The sequence below is a fragment of the Bremia lactucae genome, linkage group LG3, assembly GCF_004359215.1.
Source record: "Bremia lactucae strain SF5 linkage group LG3, whole genome shotgun sequence".
NCBI classification, from domain to species: domain Eukaryota; phylum Oomycota; class Peronosporomycetes; order Peronosporales; family Peronosporaceae; genus Bremia; species Bremia lactucae.
The window spans coordinates 2804459-2821356 of NC_090612.1; the positions used below are offsets into that span (position 1 = coordinate 2804459).

The following is a 16898-nucleotide window of genomic DNA, read 5'->3' on the forward strand; positions in this document are numbered from 1 at the left end:
TCACGCATAAGGATTTGATAGAACCCATCCATCAGATCCATAGAAGAAAAGATAGTACTCTTAGACATACCGTCTATGATTACGTCTTTTCTCGGTATCGGCGTTTGAGCCGGTATCGTTGCAGCATTCAGTTTATTGAATGCGTGCACTATCCGCCACCCTCCTGTGGCCTTTCGCACACAGAAGGTCGGAGAGCTATGTGGGGAAGTTGATTCCCTCACATGGCCCGCTTTTACCCGATCGGCAAAGAATTTGTCGATCGCAAGTACTTGTTCACGAGGCAGTGGCCACTGCTTCATGACACAGTACTTCGAGCCCGGTTTGAGCTCGATCTCATGTCGAGTGCCTTTATCCTTAGGTAACTCGCATGGAACTGCTTCAGGGAATACATCCCTGAATTCTATTAAATCCTCGTATCGAGGATTTCCCTTGAGCGAATTCGAGTCTTCCTATCGAGACACTTTCGTCCATCGATGAGCTGCTGAAAACCCGTTCGTTCTCTGCAAAAATTACCGCTGACCGAATGTCAGTTACGTAGTCGTCCTCTGTGACGAGTACGCAGATCTGCTTGACTTTCCCTTCATGCAGATCTCTCAACAATTGCTTAGGTTCTAGGGTTGGTAATTGAGCTATCTCCGATGTTAAGTTCGGAGGCGCATACAGATCAGGAGTAGAAGCGCCTACTCTCGAACCGTCATTAACCAAGACATTTAATGTCTCGGTTTCTTCCTGGGATTTCTCCACAGGCTGCCGGGGGATTAATCCCTCGGGATCTAGAAGTCTAGTAACTTCCACTATTTGAGGAGATTTCTCCTCAAGTACGTGGGGACCTCTTTTCTCAACGTCTTCCGAGTGTGATTGCGCTATCACAGTCAGATTCGAGTGGTGCACATTCGGTGTTGCCTGTGCATTTGCACAGCCGGCGGAAGCTGACTCCACAATATGATTGGTAATCACACTGTGATCTTGTGCAGTCGTACTAACGACCGTACCTTAAGTGAGGCCATCATACTCAGTCCACTAAAGCTTTAAGTGACAAATCATTTGTCACTTTTAATTTCAAGGTGATGAGGATACCTCATCACCAGATGCAGAGACACAAATCCTAACTTTTGACAGCGATTGCATTTCTGCAATCGATCGTTGTTCGAAACGCGAGGTTTCTCGCGTTCGACATAAGAGAGGTCCATAAGTTTAGGACCTCCTAGTTCGTGTCGTCTTGGAGGACGATACGATGACGAACTAGCTTGAACCTGTCTCAAGCTAAAGTCCTCCTGTCCCGCAACGGATATTGCTTCTTCAAGCCTATCCAGTTCCAAGCGGAACAGGTGGGTCTTTACGAGACCATCCGTAAGACCTTGCATGAACACCGTTATCAACGTGTTTCTCATTAACTGGGTTGTTTGTGATACCATTCGCTAACAATCGTATGTGCTGGGCATAAGCGTGAACATCACGCTTGCCTTGCTTGAGTTTCAGAAGGCTCTGAATTCAGTCCTAGGAAGTTCAAACAACTGTTTAAGCCGGGCTTTTAAAATCTTCAAGCACCCAAAGACATATGGGTCTTGCAACTTAAAGTCTAGTGCCCAAGTTTTGGCTTGGCCTGCCAAATCTGACTGAGCAAATACGACTTATGTTTGCTCGTCGACGATGTGACGAGCCCTTATGCCATCGTTCAACTCGACAAACCAACTAAAGCGATGCTTCTTCGACTCCACTATACTTAGAGATGTCAATTTTCAAGGTTTTTGGGCGACACGTGTGCGTCATCCCAGGTACAGGGGTCTGTACCTGCTGTAAGCTTAACAATTCTGCCAGTTGAGAGCCTTGCTGATTCAGCAAGGCTACCTTCTCGTCCGCCTCGTCAAGTTCATGTTGTATGATTTTGGCGATGGCTGAATGGAGGGCATCTCTGTCCAAACCGGACAGCATGGCCAAGATGGCATCGTTCCCAACGGTCGAACTCATTTGTTCGACCGCACTCCTTTCTATGTCATTTAGAAAGGAGAAGCTATCACGCGATACGTGATGCGTTTTTTCAATATCATCTAACATGTCCATGTTGGATGATGGAACTGTGGTCCTTGGACGGACTCCAAAGTGCTACCAGGTGTAACGGGGCACTACGACTTGTACTGTTTCAGTACAAGTCCACTTCGCACTGCTTCAGTGCGAGTGGTGCCTCACGTCGCTTCACGTACACTATTTCGTGCAGACGAAGACCTCTTTAAATCACTGCTTTAATGAGTGGTATTAAAAATATATTAATTTTATTAAGCTCTTCTGTTCTGTTCTATCTTCTTACTACTAACTTAATTATAAACTAATACAAAACATGTAATAAAGTCTTGGCTGTCTTTCTCTTTGCGCGCGTCCAGCGCTGACTGGACCGCGGAGAAAGTAGATGTAATGGTCTCTGTAACGGGGTGTATCGTTACATGAAATTAGCACTTAAAAGTTGTTAATTAATATATTATCTAAAAGGTAGATAATATTTGGAGGATATTACTTTAAATAGTAATGTTCAGAATTTTTCTCCATAAATAGGTATAGACCATTATATCTATTCATTCCGCAGACTAATCAGCTGTTGATGTAAACAAAAGAGAGATACAGATAAGACAAGATAAGAAATCAATTGCATGTTTAGTATTAGTTTATAATTAAGTTTTCATTTACAAGATAGATAGAAGAGATACTTAATTATATAAATACAGTTTTTCATTTAACCCTCTTTAAGCTAGTTGCCTTAAAGAGAAGTCTTCCTCTGCACGTAGTAGTGTACGTGAAATAACGTAGGGCACCACTCGCAACTGAAGCAGTACGATGTGGACTTGTACTGAAGCAGTACAAATACAAGTCGTAGTGCCCGGTTACAGTATCTACCAATTGATAAGCTTTTAGAATATTACCTTGTAAAGTCATATTCTACAGATATTATCTACCTTTTAGATAATATATTAATTAACAACCTTTAAGTGTTAATTTCATGTAACGATACACCCCGTTACACAAAACGGCTGTGGCAATAGTCGCGCCTTCTCGTAAAGGGCAAAACATTTTGGAAAAGGAATTGCAGGATCCCTATTTCAAGATGTCATCATGGTTGGCAGACAATGGTATCGATATCTCTTGTCACGATCGGCTGCCTGTCTTAGTCGTCGTTGACTTCTACCGCTGTCCAATTGCAACGTTATTCAGTCTCGCAATCATAAAACCGTTCTCTGGCTAAATAATATCATTTTTTAAAGTCGGGATGTCTAATTGTCGAATTGTCCTTCTGCGATTATACCCTGACGTCGTTATTTTATTGTTGTGATTAGGTCCGTCCTTCTGAATGTAAAAGCGTGCCAAACAGAAATAGTCGAAAATAGACCTAAAATATTATCAAGGGGTGCAGAAGAATTTCGAGAAAACGAACGAGAACACCAGTGCCCAAAGGCTTTTCGACTGCGATGACGACGTTGAAAATTGTATGGAAGGAAAAGGAGGACATGCGACGCGTGCAGCTAGCAGCCGTGCACCAGGCGCTCACATCACTAGACGGCCGCTCCTTCGTTAACACGAACGACTTACGTTTTCGGGACCTACGTGACTACGCGTTCTTGGTCTTCCCCGAGCTTCAGACCGCCGAGTTGCTTCTCTACTACATTGACGACGATAACGAGCAAGTGCGGATTACTAACGATGCCGAACTGGACGAAGCCTTCCGTCTTATGCGCGAATTGGCGATAGTCGCTGGCAAAGAAGCTAAAAACGCCGTATGCAAGATCCTTGTCGTGTCGCGACCCCTTGCGAACGTGGTTGCAACGCCATTACCTCCTCCTTCGGATACCATGCTAGCAAGTCAGCAAAAGAAAAAGATTTTGGGGTTGTTTGTAGATTTGGGCAAAATCGTGGGCAACTGGGAAGCCACAGCCGAGTACCAAACGTTAAAGAAGGACCTCTTGTCGCTCTTGCACGAGCCTGGTTGTCAGGAAGCCATGATGGAAATCATGGCAAACCCAAGGTTTGCGACATTGTTTACGACCGTGACGGAAGAGGTTCAAAAGCATACTACATTTGTCGAGTGTTTCGCGGCCGTGGCAGGCACGGACGACTTGGAAACCGTCGCCAAGATTTTGCTTGCCAAGTGTCCATATGCCCGCGTGCAAGTGGAGCGCGTGTTGCAGCAAGTGCAAGACCGTCACAATGCACAGCTCATGTCGACAAGTGATTATTTTGAGAACATTTCGATGGACGAGACCAAGCAGGACTTGGGACCTGTCCTTGCCGTGTTTGAAGGCGACGTCACGTGTCCCGATGGCACGGTAGTCTTGCCGGGTGAAGCATTTGATAAAGTATGGAAACTTCGGAATGGTGGCTCGAACAAGTGGCCAATTGGCGCGATGCTTTCGTGTGTGGGCGGCGACAAAATGCACGCCCCAGACAGTGTACTGATCCCTTCCGTCTTGCCGGGCAAGTCGATTGATGTATCGCTTCGGATGGTCGCACCAATGAAAGCTGGTCGGTACACGGGGTACTGGCGACTGAGTACCCCGGATGGGAACCGGTTTGGACAGCGTCTATGGGTGGATATCAATGTAATGGAACCCGAGGAGCCTTTTGTCTCTGTGGTTGAAAGTAAGGAAGTGCCCATTGAGGCTCCAAAGATCGTAATGGAGGAAGAGAAGCGTGCTGATAGCGTACAAACAAATGGCGACGACACTCCATGGGCGGTTTTGCACCAGGTCTTGGCCGATATGGGGTTTATGGACCATGCTCGCAATGAAGCGCTCTTGACACAATATAATGGCGACTTGGATGCTGTGATTTCAGGTCTTTTAAGCTCTTGTTAAGAGCTCGGGTCTATCGTTGCGACGGACGTTCTTTGGTGGGTTGTTGGCGGCGATGGAGATTACCTCTTTTTTTTCTTTTACTAAGAAGCCAAATACATGACATGCATTTCGTTGATTTTTTTTTTCTTTGCGTCGCTTGAAGCGATTGCCGTTGCAATTGTTGTCTGTAGTAGATCAACTAGTTGTGTCACAAGGGTGGTAGACGCATCGGTGTTAGCTCGTAGCGAAAGGCTGGTTGTTGCCGTTGCTAACGCAATGAATAGTGTCGCTACATTCCACGACGATGTCGTTGCTTGGCATATAAAGCATACTACTTTACACCTTTACTAGTTCTGTTCACGTACAAGGACTCGAAAGTAGACAAGAATCTGGTCGCCTGACGTCTCACAATTTTCATTCAGATGACCGATTGTTAGCTTATGGCGTATGGGTATGACAAACCTTTCTGTATACTCGTCTTACATGCTTTGGAAGCGTTTTAAATGGAGTCTATCTGTGCCGTCCAGGTCCAATTGTAGCTTTGTCGTTTCAAGTGTCTTCGTCGCAACTAGTGACGTCCTTTTAACAGCAGGATCAGTAGCTTGAAGTGCCTTCCACGACCTTGTCATTCCAAGCATTTTATCGTCATGATCGTTGCGATACATTACTGCAAGCGCAATAGAATTAAATAGAAGCAACAGTTCAATTTCATCGACCGGCGGCGGTAAGCTATTTATTAAGACTATGATGACAACAGTAAAAGCAGATCTCAGCACATTATACGAAAAGAAGCTTCGTCACAACTTAAACGACTGCTTTATTCCATCTCGACATGCTCTTCTTCGCTTCAATAGTCCCAATACGCTCGAAGCCTTACAATTTGGTGTTGGCTTGGCTAGTGTACGACCCTTATATCCTTGAATAGGATACATAAGTGAACTTCAAAAGACATATTGTGCCATCGAGTGCTTGCATCTTGCTACTCATTGCATCTTATACGCCGTGACTGTGAAGTTTAAGGTCTACCTACGCCTACGTCCACGCAGAATCTGCGTCCTCTTGAAAGTATCGAAACGTCTTGACAACAAGCATACATTTCAAAGCTTTTTATTTGGTATTTAAAACTGGAATTGACGTCCAAACGGGCGCTTAGGAGCTGGTAGCTTAGCACTAGCGGTCTACGTCGTCAATGAAAGGCTACATTAGTCGCGGATTATCTAAAATGATATTAAGCCAATCAAATGTGCCATAGGTGGTTACGTTGAGTGCAAAACGAAAACATGTCGGACGAGAACAACGAGCGAGTCCGAGAAGTTGGCGAGCTCGAAGCTGCTAGCCGCCATAAAAGCGATGACATTGTCGTTAAAAAGACTGTCGAGAGCTTCATTAACGACAATGCTGTAAGATTTGCATTGTCCGAACTGTAACATTTGCAACGCTGTGGCTCACGTTGTGATGGAATGTTTGATGTAGTGCTGCATTTGTCAAGACTTTGTTGACATTCTCAAGCAGGGTCATCTGTCCAGTTGTGACCATCACTTTCATTTTGACTGTATTGTAGCCTGGGCCAAAGTGACTAATTTATGTCCACTATGCAAGGTAAAGTTCAACGAGGTTACTCGTGAGGATACACAGGGTACAATCGTGCACCGTGAAGTGATTTGTGACAGCAAGCAAGTGTATCGACCCGATCCGTTCGACCACGACCTTGCAGCTCAATTGCGGCTCGTGAATCAAGCGCGATGTGAATTATGCGGCTCAGGAGAAGACGAGCACGTGCTGCTCTTGTGTGAAGTACTGGGCTGCGGAGTTGCCAACCATACGTATTGTATCGGCCTACGTGCAGTACCAAATACGTCATGGTACTGCACAAGTCATTCCATTACTCAGCATCGAGCAAGCGACGTCATTGAACGCCCGGCAACCACCGTTTCTACGCGACGTCGAACCCGACGATTGGCCAGTTTAATGTCAAATGTCCTCCGTGAGCGCCATGAAGTGGAGAGTCCGGCTCGACGACGTCGTCAACGACAGGAGGATTTTGTAGCGGTTGGTGAAGTTGAAGATCGACGACCGATTCGTGGGATCGCAGCAGTGTACGCATTGCGAATGTCCAGGGAACTCTTGCAAGTGCAGCAACGAGCAGATGCCATGTTTGCACGCGGTGATTTAACAGTGTCTTCGCTATATGAACAACAACGGAAGGCACCTGTTGCGAGAAATGCGCGTCGTACCACGCGATTAATGAATGGTTCGACAACGGATTCGTTGTGGGAAGACGAGTATCGAAGCAGACAAGAAGTAGCAGCTGCAGCCATTGCAACGCGTGACGTGACTACTTTGCTGCATCAACGAAGCCTTAATCGACTTGATGAGCGCAGCAATGGCGTGTCGAGTACGCTCGCTCCCGAGTATTGCGAACTCGCTAAATTAATGCACGATGCTGTAAGCAGTGACGATTATGCGTCCTCTGTGACATTGTCGATTCCTAAGACGGCCAAGTTAAGGTTGGTGTCACGAGTCAAGACGTTCTTTGGACGGCTTTCTCGAAAAGAACAGATTGCAGTACTTGATTTGGGCTGTTTGGCAATATTGCATGAATGGATTCGCGTACCCAAACAAAGTGGAAACGAACCTTTAAACTTCGTATTAAATCCGCAAGTACTCGAGACTATTATTTGTATCTTGGAGACACTACCTGTTCGTAAAGAAGATTTGGTGGAAGTACGTTTGCTTATGACAAGATACTTCGAGTGTATTGAAAGTGGTCGTGTATGTTGTAGGAAGACAAATTGCAAGGCACGATGGATAGTCTTGCCGAGCTATCGGGCATTGGCGTTGAAAGTCGTCAGCAAATGATCAAACTCGGTGAAAAGTGGCGAGATTTGAATCCTCCGATGCCACGTGAAGTACCACGACCTCCAGTAGTGCCTCAAGTTCCATTGCAAGTGAGTTCGGCACATAAATTACCACTCATTGAGGCATTTACAACCACAAAGGGTGCTGTGCAAGCAAGTGGCAAGCGAAAACGAAAGCATGAAGCGTGCGTGGATTTATTAATACTGCCGTCTTTGTTGCAACGTACTAATTACTAGCGTGTTATCGATGCAAAAGATGGGCCGATATTGTCGTCGAATACGTCAAGGCGAAACTCTATCCTTTATACAAACAGAGCAATGGATCTGGCCAACTTACGCGAGATCGATTCAAGTCAATTGTTAAAGAAGTCGCCAACGTATTTTCGCACGAAGCCGCATCAATGCAGTCTGCCGTATTGCTACCGACTGGAGTCTTGTCGAATCTTGCCAAGGCTCGCATTAAAAAACTCATCGACAGAGTGTACAAGGCATCCACGAATGGTGTTTCTATCGCTCGCTCAAGTGCCCCATTACTCATGCCCGCAGCTATGCCTGCATCAACGTACTCGGCCGTTCCATCTGTAAAATTTAATCGAAGAAAGTAGCGAAGCTGGTAGATTAGAAAAATTCAAGTGTATTAGTATAAAGTCGGGTTACGCTAGGGGATACATTTCTGTCGTGACAAACAATTGGCATTTACATTTTACGGAAAAAGATGACGCAATCACCGATAGCTTCCCGTGTACCTGCTTTTTTTTTGGCAGCTACGTACAGAAACAAGCCCGCTCACTTTTATCTTCGCTGTCTGTATACGGTCTTGGGTATACAGCTAGTGACGATTTAATTAAGTGGACCTGTTCCGATGAACGCCCAATTATCCCAATGGGGCGCTCCAAAGGTCTCGCGCCTATGGTCGGCAAAAGGTGACGAGCGTTGCTCTCCACCTCGCTCCGACGACTACAAAGAATGGTCGCTCATGCAGCTTAAGCGTGAGATTACGCAGCGTCAGATCAAGACGAATCCACGCCGTCGCAACAAAGATGCCTTCGTGCGCGTGCTCCTCGCGAATGATCAGGAACAGACACAGACACCAAGAATTGCAGTAAATCAGCCGCAACAGACGCTCGATGACTCGGTTTTATTCGTCGCGGCACCCACGTCGGAACTTCAGAGCGTGTATGCGAATAATGGAGGCCCCTTGCAGCAACAGGAATCGAAGGAAATGTACACGACGGATGGTGGACAGCAGCATGCTTTTGGAACCGATGGCGTGCAATCGCAACAGCTTCAGCAAGATGTGTATGGAAGTGAATTAACACATCAATCGCAGTCGCATCCATCCGAGCTCTTTTCTGGAGGACAGCGACCGAGTCTGTTCATGGAGCATGCACATCATCAGGATGTGTTTGCGAGCTCTAACGAGCCACAGCCGACGTTCATGTCCAATGAGGTAACTGTTGAGATTATACAGCCATCTTCTGGGTCTGTATCGCAGGCAACGGCAAGCATTTCGACTCCTTCTGCCCCGGAGACTGACCTACGCTCTAGAGTCTTTAAGAGACGACGAAAAGAGAGCGAGGATGAACAAAGTGCAGTTTCGAATGGAAGGCGAGTCGCGACAATTGAAATAGGACCGACTGAGTATTTGAGACGTAAGCTAAACATCAAGGCGGCACGGGTCGAGATTGAAAGCCGACGCTTGGATCTGGAAACCAAGCAAGAGCAACGGAATTGCGAGCTCCACGCCGTGCAACTCGCGTTGGTAAAAGAACAATTGCAACAAGCAAAGATTTCAACGCGCAAGTTAAAGTCGGAGTGGATGGTGGAGCAATTGATACAGAAGAAGCGGTTGACTGATGCGGGCATTTCACAGGATAATCCAGCAACACTTAAAATGTACATGTCATGAGGTTAGCAAAAAAAAAGTATAGTACGTATGAGTTGGTCAATGTCTTGCTGCAAAAATTACAAAAAGATGGCCAATAGAACGCCTTGCTTCTCAAATTTGAGGCATGTGAGTGACACACTATTAACGGTCGACGCCAACATTGCGGCTACGATGTACTAAAAAGAACCAAATCTTTTTTACACGAAAAGCATCACTTACACTTGCATTCATTATCCCTGCTACGACTAAATACCTTTAATATAAAGAAATAGCTTTTAAATTCGAAAATATTTGTTTCCATCATTTTGGCGGATTGCATATCTCATAAGGTCACAACGTTTTCGTTTTCTCCGCATTTTTTCCTCAACTGATCATATACGATCCTACAGGTCAAAAGCCCAAGCGTATGATAGTATACAGGTAGGGTCCACAACTGTCAAATGCCTTCTCAATCCTAATCCGACGTTCATTCGCAAATTCGACTCAGTATTCAAACATGGAAAAGTTCATTATGCTTCAAACAAGCAAAGCCAATTCGCTTGGACAAGCGGTTCCGCTACTCAGTAACGATAGCAATCCATTGACATTGGAAGTGCTGTGGACTACAGCAGTCGAGCTGGTGGCCGACAGAAGCAAGGCTTTTTCGCTTCGGTACGAGGACTCGGAGGGCGATGAGGTCACCATTGCTCGCAATGCAGACGTTAAAGAGCTATTAAACTATATGACCGATGAAAAGCTAAAGCTTGTAGAGGTGAAAGTAGTCGAGTCTACAACGCAGCTTTCCGGGCTAACAACAACCATGGCCAAAGGGTCGACTTGTGAACCGCAGCTTCTTCCACTAGCGACTATTGTGAATCGTCTGGAGGCCGTCAATAACAACAAACTCGAAGCGGTCACTTTGGTCGATCTCCTGGTGGCCTTACTAAAGTCGACACAAGTGGCGGACGAGTTTAAAGAGGTACTGGCAATGAGGCGCCAATTGATTGATTTCTTGCTTGATGAAGAGGTGAAAAAGGTGGTAAAGGAGCTTTGTGCTTGGGATGAATTCCAAGAACTTGTCGATAGTCTTCGGTTAGCCATTTCCAGTAAAAACGCAGAGGGTATTGAAACAATTGTCATGACGAGGTTTTCTGAGCTCTTGGTGTTTATCCAACGCCTTATCGAGCGTTGTCCGGCCCTTACACGAGTACTTTTGGACGTACTGAAGCAGTTTAAAACGGAGTGGATTCGTATGCATGAATTACCCACGACCAATGACGTTTTAGAATTAAATACGGATAGTGACAAGAGTACATTGGAAGGCAAGTTACCTGAGCACTTTGGTATCATTTGCAATAGCTGTCGAAAGACACCACTTTTAGGCTTCCGATACAAAGCTCTCGATCGAGAAGATTTTGATTTGTGTGAAGGCTGTGAGGCGAGTGGTCAATGGATAGATTACGAGCCATTTATCAAGATAACGGATCCGTCCCGTGCGCCGAAACACCGAGGAATTCAAAAGATGGCGAAGCATTCTTCCATTAAGTGTGATGGGTGCGAAATGAAGCCTATTGTTGGGCACCGATTTCTTTCGATGAAAGTGCATGATTTCGATTTGTGTGAAGGGTGTGAGGCGAATGGCAAGTGGGGAGAATCCCATGGACCATTTAAAAAGGTCTTGGAAACTGGCATAAGAAATCGAATGACGAGTATTGGTCGATTTAGAGGAAACGAGCGACATTTGCGCCATTGCATCAATTGAAAACCTTGATAAATTCAAAACGCATGCTTAAAACCAGGAATATTTGATCATAACGCAGAAAAGCTCCACTCCGCTCGATTTTCAAATTGTTTACTTTTACAATGGTAACTTCTTGTATAGAAACCTTTTCGTCAAATTTTACTATTGTGCTATCTTTCTTCGTTTTTCATTCGCGCATTTTTAAAGCAGAAATAGCAAAACCGGCTATAAACTACCGGATATTCTCATGTAAAATTCCGCCCCTTAACATGTGTATACATTATAATTAGAGACCACTCAGATTCGAAAAGCTTTGGGTCAAGTCATTTGCCGCAACACTTACTTGCTCACAACGACGCAATGGTATTTCTCTTGACTCTAGTATTCGACACAATTCGCTTCGTTTCGGGGTTTTCCGCTAAAAACGCAAGTGTCGACAAGTATACTTGGAGCTATATCGAACGGAAGGGCAAGGACAAGAAGGACGCTGATGTCGTCGTGTTCCTGCATGGCTTCAGCTCCACCAAAGAGGCGTGGGTTCGCGTCGCTCGTGGGATTGACAAGCGCTACAAGATTATCATTCCCGACTTGCCGGGTCAAGGACGCACGACGCCAGTCGATACGCTTACGGACTACTCTATGCCTAATCAGGCCAAGAGGCTGCACGATTTTCTGGAACAAGAGGTGCCTGCGGACAAGAACATTCACCTAGTAGGTTGCTCCATGGGTGGTATGCTGGCAGGAGTGTATACAGGACTTTATCCGGAACGTGTCAAGTCACTGACAATGGTATGTCCGGCCGGCATTTCTATGCCCAGTAAGAGCACATTATTAAAAATGCTCGAGGAGACTGGACGAAACCTTCTCCTCGCGCATACAGTGGAAGATCTCGGTGAGATGAATAGCTATTTGAGCTACGAGCCGCTAAAAGTGCCGTACGTGATCTTAAAAATCTTGGCCTTGGAACGGACAAAACAACTCCCAGTGTTGCAGAAGATCATTCACGATTCATTGCAGAACCCAACGGTTTTAGAAGACCTTTTGCCACAAATTCGTCAAAAGATGCTGGTCATGTGGGGCAAAAGCGACCAAATTTTGGACGTGTCATCGGTCGACGTCCTTAAATCCAAGTGGTCGTTCGAAGCACAGGGGCAGATTTTGCTTTTTGACCAATGCGGCCACACTCTGCATCATGAAAAATATGTCGAGTGTACGGCGGCGATTAACAAATTTTTATTAGAGTTATAAATAAAAGTAAAAAGTCAGGGCATTAGCGACCGCATTTTGTAGTCGGCGCGTTTGGACATCGCAAAAATATCTGACAATTACAGCATTCCGTGTATCAGAGCTGTGATTGTCAGATATTTTACAGTGGGTTGAGAACCGTTGTTGTGGTACATTTATGGGTAATATACCCTTTATCCTACTTTAAAATAATTAATTACCTAATTCCCATTTATTATGGGTAAAAATGTGGTCGACGCCAGATATAAATCTGGCGGCCAAAATCTATTTTTGAGTTAGCTAGGGTAAGGTTTTAGATTAAATATTTAAAGAAAGGGAAAAGGACCAAAATACCCCTGACAAATGCAGAAAAGACGGAAATACCCCTGTACTTTCTTCAATGACCAAAATGCCCCTGGCTATAGCCTATATATATTTACACGGATAACCGTTGCGCACAGCATAATCACATCACTTTAACGAGTCTTTCTCGTTCGAAAAAAGGACAATTATTCAGTCTCCCGCTATGTTTTTTGAAGTAGAACGTCATACTGGCCTGCGAGCCGGAACGCGGCTACTATGCTCGCTGTAAAGACCGCCAAGGCAACTGGAAGGCCGTCCTTTCTGCTTTTACAACCCACGAGCTTATCAACGGTCTCCTTTTAAAGCAACTGGAAACCCGTTTGGGAACTAGACGGAAGGCCAAACTATCTTTCCAGATGCCTTTTCGTGGAAGCCATCTGGAGAGACTATGTAATGGTTGCTATTACGATCGTGGTGCTTGCGCAGAACCGGGAAGGTGAGCTCTTTGCTGGGGTAACCTTCGCTCATTTTTAATTCTGTTTGTCAAAAGTGATCTTGGCCATTGCACACGCCCACACTCCAAAAATTCCGAAATATTCAATATACCCAACAGCCCATGGTGTAATCCTTAAATATGTTAACAAATTTGTGATCTACTAACGTTTCCGCATCTTTTGCACCCACCACTTCTCCAGGCCTTCCTCCTCTCTACGCATGCGCTTCTCCGTTGGGCGTCCCGGTGGGCGTCGTGTACGCGGTGGGGACACACAAACCTTTTCCCCGTCCTCATCTAACACATCAGCCCAAATGCTTTCATCGCCAAGTAAGTGTACCGTTTCTGCGTACGTGCGCCGGTATGCAACTACCGTTAAGCATACTTTTGCTTGCTGCCTCACATTCATTCGACGTGATAGTAGCGCTGCTGCTGCGTGGTGACACGGAAATCCTGGTGATATAGATGTGATATTGTTAATAGAACGAGTCATCAAGGATACGTTGCTGATTATATCTGAGCAAGCTCACCTTGTATCTGCCACCGCTTGCACGAGCACTCATGTTGCCTAATATTGAGAGTCAAATTCCGGTCCTCTGATATCACCCCGAATTCATGATCAGCCGCACGTAGAACTCGGTAGTGCCTAGCGCGCTCGATGGCAGTGCCGACCTTTTTCTCAACGGAAGGAACAAGTAGCGAAGGCCATTCAGCTACCTTCCGTCGCCGCTCATCGAACCAGACCATCAACTGCTCGCGGTTCCTTTTCCCAAAGTTTAAGAATAGTCCAAAACGGTTAGAATTTGTAGTTCAAATCCATTCAACAGACTTCATCAGCAACCTATTGCTGCATCATCATTACGATTGGAAGCTCACGGGCTTCCAAAATCCAATTGTTAAGCGATTCCGCGATATTGGAGGTCAGATTTCCAAATCTTTCTCCCTCAAACGCACTGTCGGCCCAAAGATTTTTGGCTATGCCCGCAATCCACTCTTTAGCTTCAATTGAGATTTCTTCAATCTCGCTCATATTAGCGTCGAATTCCACGTCGGTCAATGCATAGGCGGCCTGCCACAAGAGCTTAGCCAATGAGGCCTTTTTAAATGCCTTCCGAGAGTTTTCATTGAGGTGCCGCATGCAAAAGCCATGGTATGCATGAGGAAAGATTTCCTGAACTCGGTCGATCAGCCCTTTCTGACGATCGGAAAGGAAGGTCAGATGCTGCATATTCGGAGCATTTGCTTCCAGAAGCGTCCGTAGCTCTGATAAAAACCAAAGCCAGTTCTCGTCGTTTTCAGCGTCGACGACGGCCATTGCCAGCGGGAAGAGAGCGCCATCACCGTCCACAGCCGTCGCCGCTAGGAGCGTCCCCAAATACTTTGATCTAAGGTGGGTTCCATCAAGGCCCAGTAGTGGACGGCACCCAGAGCTAAATCCTGCAATCGAAGCTTGGTAGGCAACAAAAGGCGCCAAAAATGATGCTCGGGCCCAGTCGTGTACACGGCCGCAACGCTTCCTGTTGCAGCAGTCATTGCATCAGCAAATTATTGAGATTTTTTGGCAGGCAAATAAAACGATCACCAGCCATGCACGGCCCTCACCTGGGTTTGTCAAACAAATCTGCCTGCAATACGCCGGAAGATTTTCATAAGCTTTTTCGTTGGAGCCATGGATAGTTTCCATACTCCTCGCCTTTCCTCTCCAAGCTTGCTTGCATGAAATCGTGACCCCATGCTCGCGACGAACGTCTTGGATGATTTCCTTTGGTCTGTTCTGGGGGTTGTCACGCAACCGGGCCTCGACTTCGCTCGCAACCCAAGAAATTGATGCCTGTTGGTGGCCAAGGTGAGTCACACCTTGACATGAGTGTTCGTCTCGCGGAGTCCTGATGGTGAACGTTGGTGCGTTGGCAAGTTTTGCAGCGTGCAGCCTCCAGGAGCAGCCTTCTTGCACGCAAGCCACTGTGAAGTGTCGTTTGTCACTTTTGATCACCGCGAGCTCGAACCGTTCAGCGATGGCAGTCGCTTTGAATGCTTCGCGGCATCTTTTCCCATTTGCAAACTCCGTTCCAACGGTAAGCTGATGTTCCGCCATAATTGGCGCGGAGAAGAAGTGAGGTAGGGGCGCGGCGGTGAAGTTAAGTGATGTGATTATGCTGTGCGCAACGATTTTCCGTGTATATATATAGGCTAAAGCCAGGGGCATTTTGGTCATTTATAAAAGGACAGGGGTATTTCCGTCTTTTCTGCATTTGTCAGGGGTATTTTGGTACTTTTCCCTTAAATAAAGTGCAGTTCCCCTTTTGATCTTAAAGCGTGAAGTGCCTTCCTAAGGCTTGCGCACTGACCTGTAAGAGATATAAGCCTATCTAAGGAATACTCTTGAGCACTAGTTGCCACTTAGTTCTACTGCTTCATGACACAGTACTTCGAGCCCGGTTTGAGCTCGATCTCATGTTGAGTGCCTTTATCCTTAGGCAACTCGCATGGGACTGTTTCAGAAAATACATCCCTGTATTCAGACAAATGCTTCTTTAAAGGATTTGTCTTGATCTCCCAATAACCACTTAGGTTGGGAATTGAGTTATCTCCGAAGAAAACTTCGGAGGCGCATACACCTCAAGAGTATAAGCGCCTACTCTTGATCCGTCATTAACCAAGCCATTCAATATCTCGGTTTGATCCTAGGATTTATCCACAGACTGTCGAGGGATCAATCCCTCGAGATGCTGAAGTCTAGTCGCTTCAGCATTTACTATTGAGAAGATTTCTCCTCAAGTACGTGGGGACTTGTTCCCTCAACGCCTTTCGACTGTGGCCGCACTCATCTCTGGAAGGTATTGCCGCAAGGGTAATTTCTCCCTCAATGTTACCGGATACACCATTTACAAGCGTGTGTGTTTGCTCGCTCGTATCACTTTGTGAGGGTATAAACGATTCGCGTCTTCCCTGCCTTAAAGTGAAGACAATACGCATCTTAGAGGCCGGGACATTCACGTCCCCAAATTTTCTAGCCTGTATTGGTTCTACACCAGACATGGTGTCTAATTCGACATCCGACAAGGAGTAAGGTAACTCCACTTCCTTATCCAGCGAACATTTACGTGTCGCTTCACGTGCATTAGAAGGGTTTGACCCAAAAAGCCCTGGCGAACCGCCATTAGTTTCACTATTGACACTCAGTATGGTGCCACCTCGACCGATCACACTCGGTGGACTTAGACGGGTCACTCCACTTATCTCAGAGATATTGCATCCTTGAGGTCCTGGCGAACCGCCAATAGTGTCACTACTGACAATCTGTATGGTGCCACTTTCGCCGACCTCAGGGGTGTTACACCTCTATGACTCGGCCTTAGGAATATTTATTACAACGAGCGTCACTTTACGGAGTACGTGCCATTCCACTTCCTTCTTCTGAGTCGGGCTCAGAATTAGTATTTTTTTAATATTGAAATTTATTAACTCAGACATTCCAATGTCTAAAACACTGACAGACTCATTCAATGATCCGCGCCAACAGCGCTTTTGTTGCCTAGCAAAGGTGGGCCCATGAAGCTCCAAAACTTTGCTAGGAACATTGCGCGTGGCGCCT

At 46.0% G+C, this 16898-nt stretch overlaps 6 protein-coding genes across 6 annotated transcripts; 5 read left to right on the forward strand and 1 right to left on the reverse strand.

Annotated features, from left to right (window-relative positions):
* Nucleotides 1–3455: 3455 nt before the first annotated feature.
* Nucleotides 3456–4838, forward strand: CCR75_001357 (uncharacterized protein; the record flags this gene model as incomplete). The annotated part of the gene is made up of 1 exon (XM_067959461.1): nt 3456–4838. One exon carries the CDS (start codon nt 3456–3458, stop codon nt 4836–4838), a length of 1383 nt encoding a protein of 460 aa, XP_067815346.1.
* A 458-nt stretch (nt 4839–5296) lies between these two features.
* Nucleotides 5297–5482, reverse strand: CCR75_001358 (uncharacterized protein; the record flags this gene model as incomplete). The annotated part of the gene is made up of 1 exon (XM_067959462.1): nt 5297–5482. The coding sequence occupies one exon, from the start codon at nt 5480–5482 to the stop codon at nt 5297–5299; it is 186 nt and encodes a 61-aa protein (XP_067815427.1).
* Nucleotides 5483–6097: 615 nt separating this feature from the next.
* Nucleotides 6098–8382, forward strand: CCR75_001359 (uncharacterized protein; the record flags this gene model as incomplete). The annotated part of the gene is made up of 4 exons (XM_067959463.1): nt 6098–6217; nt 6291–7541; nt 7601–7860; nt 7932–8382. The coding sequence occupies 4 exons, from the start codon at nt 6098–6100 to the stop codon at nt 8278–8280; spliced, it is 1980 nt and encodes a 659-aa protein (XP_067815428.1). The 3' UTR covers nt 8281–8382.
* Nucleotides 8383–8537: 155 nt separating this feature from the next.
* Nucleotides 8538–9584, forward strand: CCR75_001360 (uncharacterized protein; the record flags this gene model as incomplete). Its single annotated transcript, XM_067959464.1, has 1 exon — nt 8538–9584. One exon carries the CDS (start codon nt 8538–8540, stop codon nt 9582–9584), a length of 1047 nt encoding a protein of 348 aa, XP_067814895.1.
* A 475-nt stretch (nt 9585–10059) lies between these two features.
* CCR75_001361 (uncharacterized protein) lies at nt 10060–11304 on the forward strand (the record flags this gene model as incomplete). The annotated part of the gene is made up of 1 exon (XM_067959465.1): nt 10060–11304. One exon carries the CDS (start codon nt 10060–10062, stop codon nt 11302–11304), a length of 1245 nt encoding a protein of 414 aa, XP_067814894.1.
* Nucleotides 11305–11643: 339 nt separating this feature from the next.
* Nucleotides 11644–12531, forward strand: CCR75_001362 (uncharacterized protein; the record flags this gene model as incomplete). Its single annotated transcript, XM_067959466.1, has 1 exon — nt 11644–12531. The coding sequence occupies one exon, from the start codon at nt 11644–11646 to the stop codon at nt 12529–12531; it is 888 nt and encodes a 295-aa protein (XP_067814897.1).
* Nucleotides 12532–16898: the final 4367 nt, after the last annotated feature.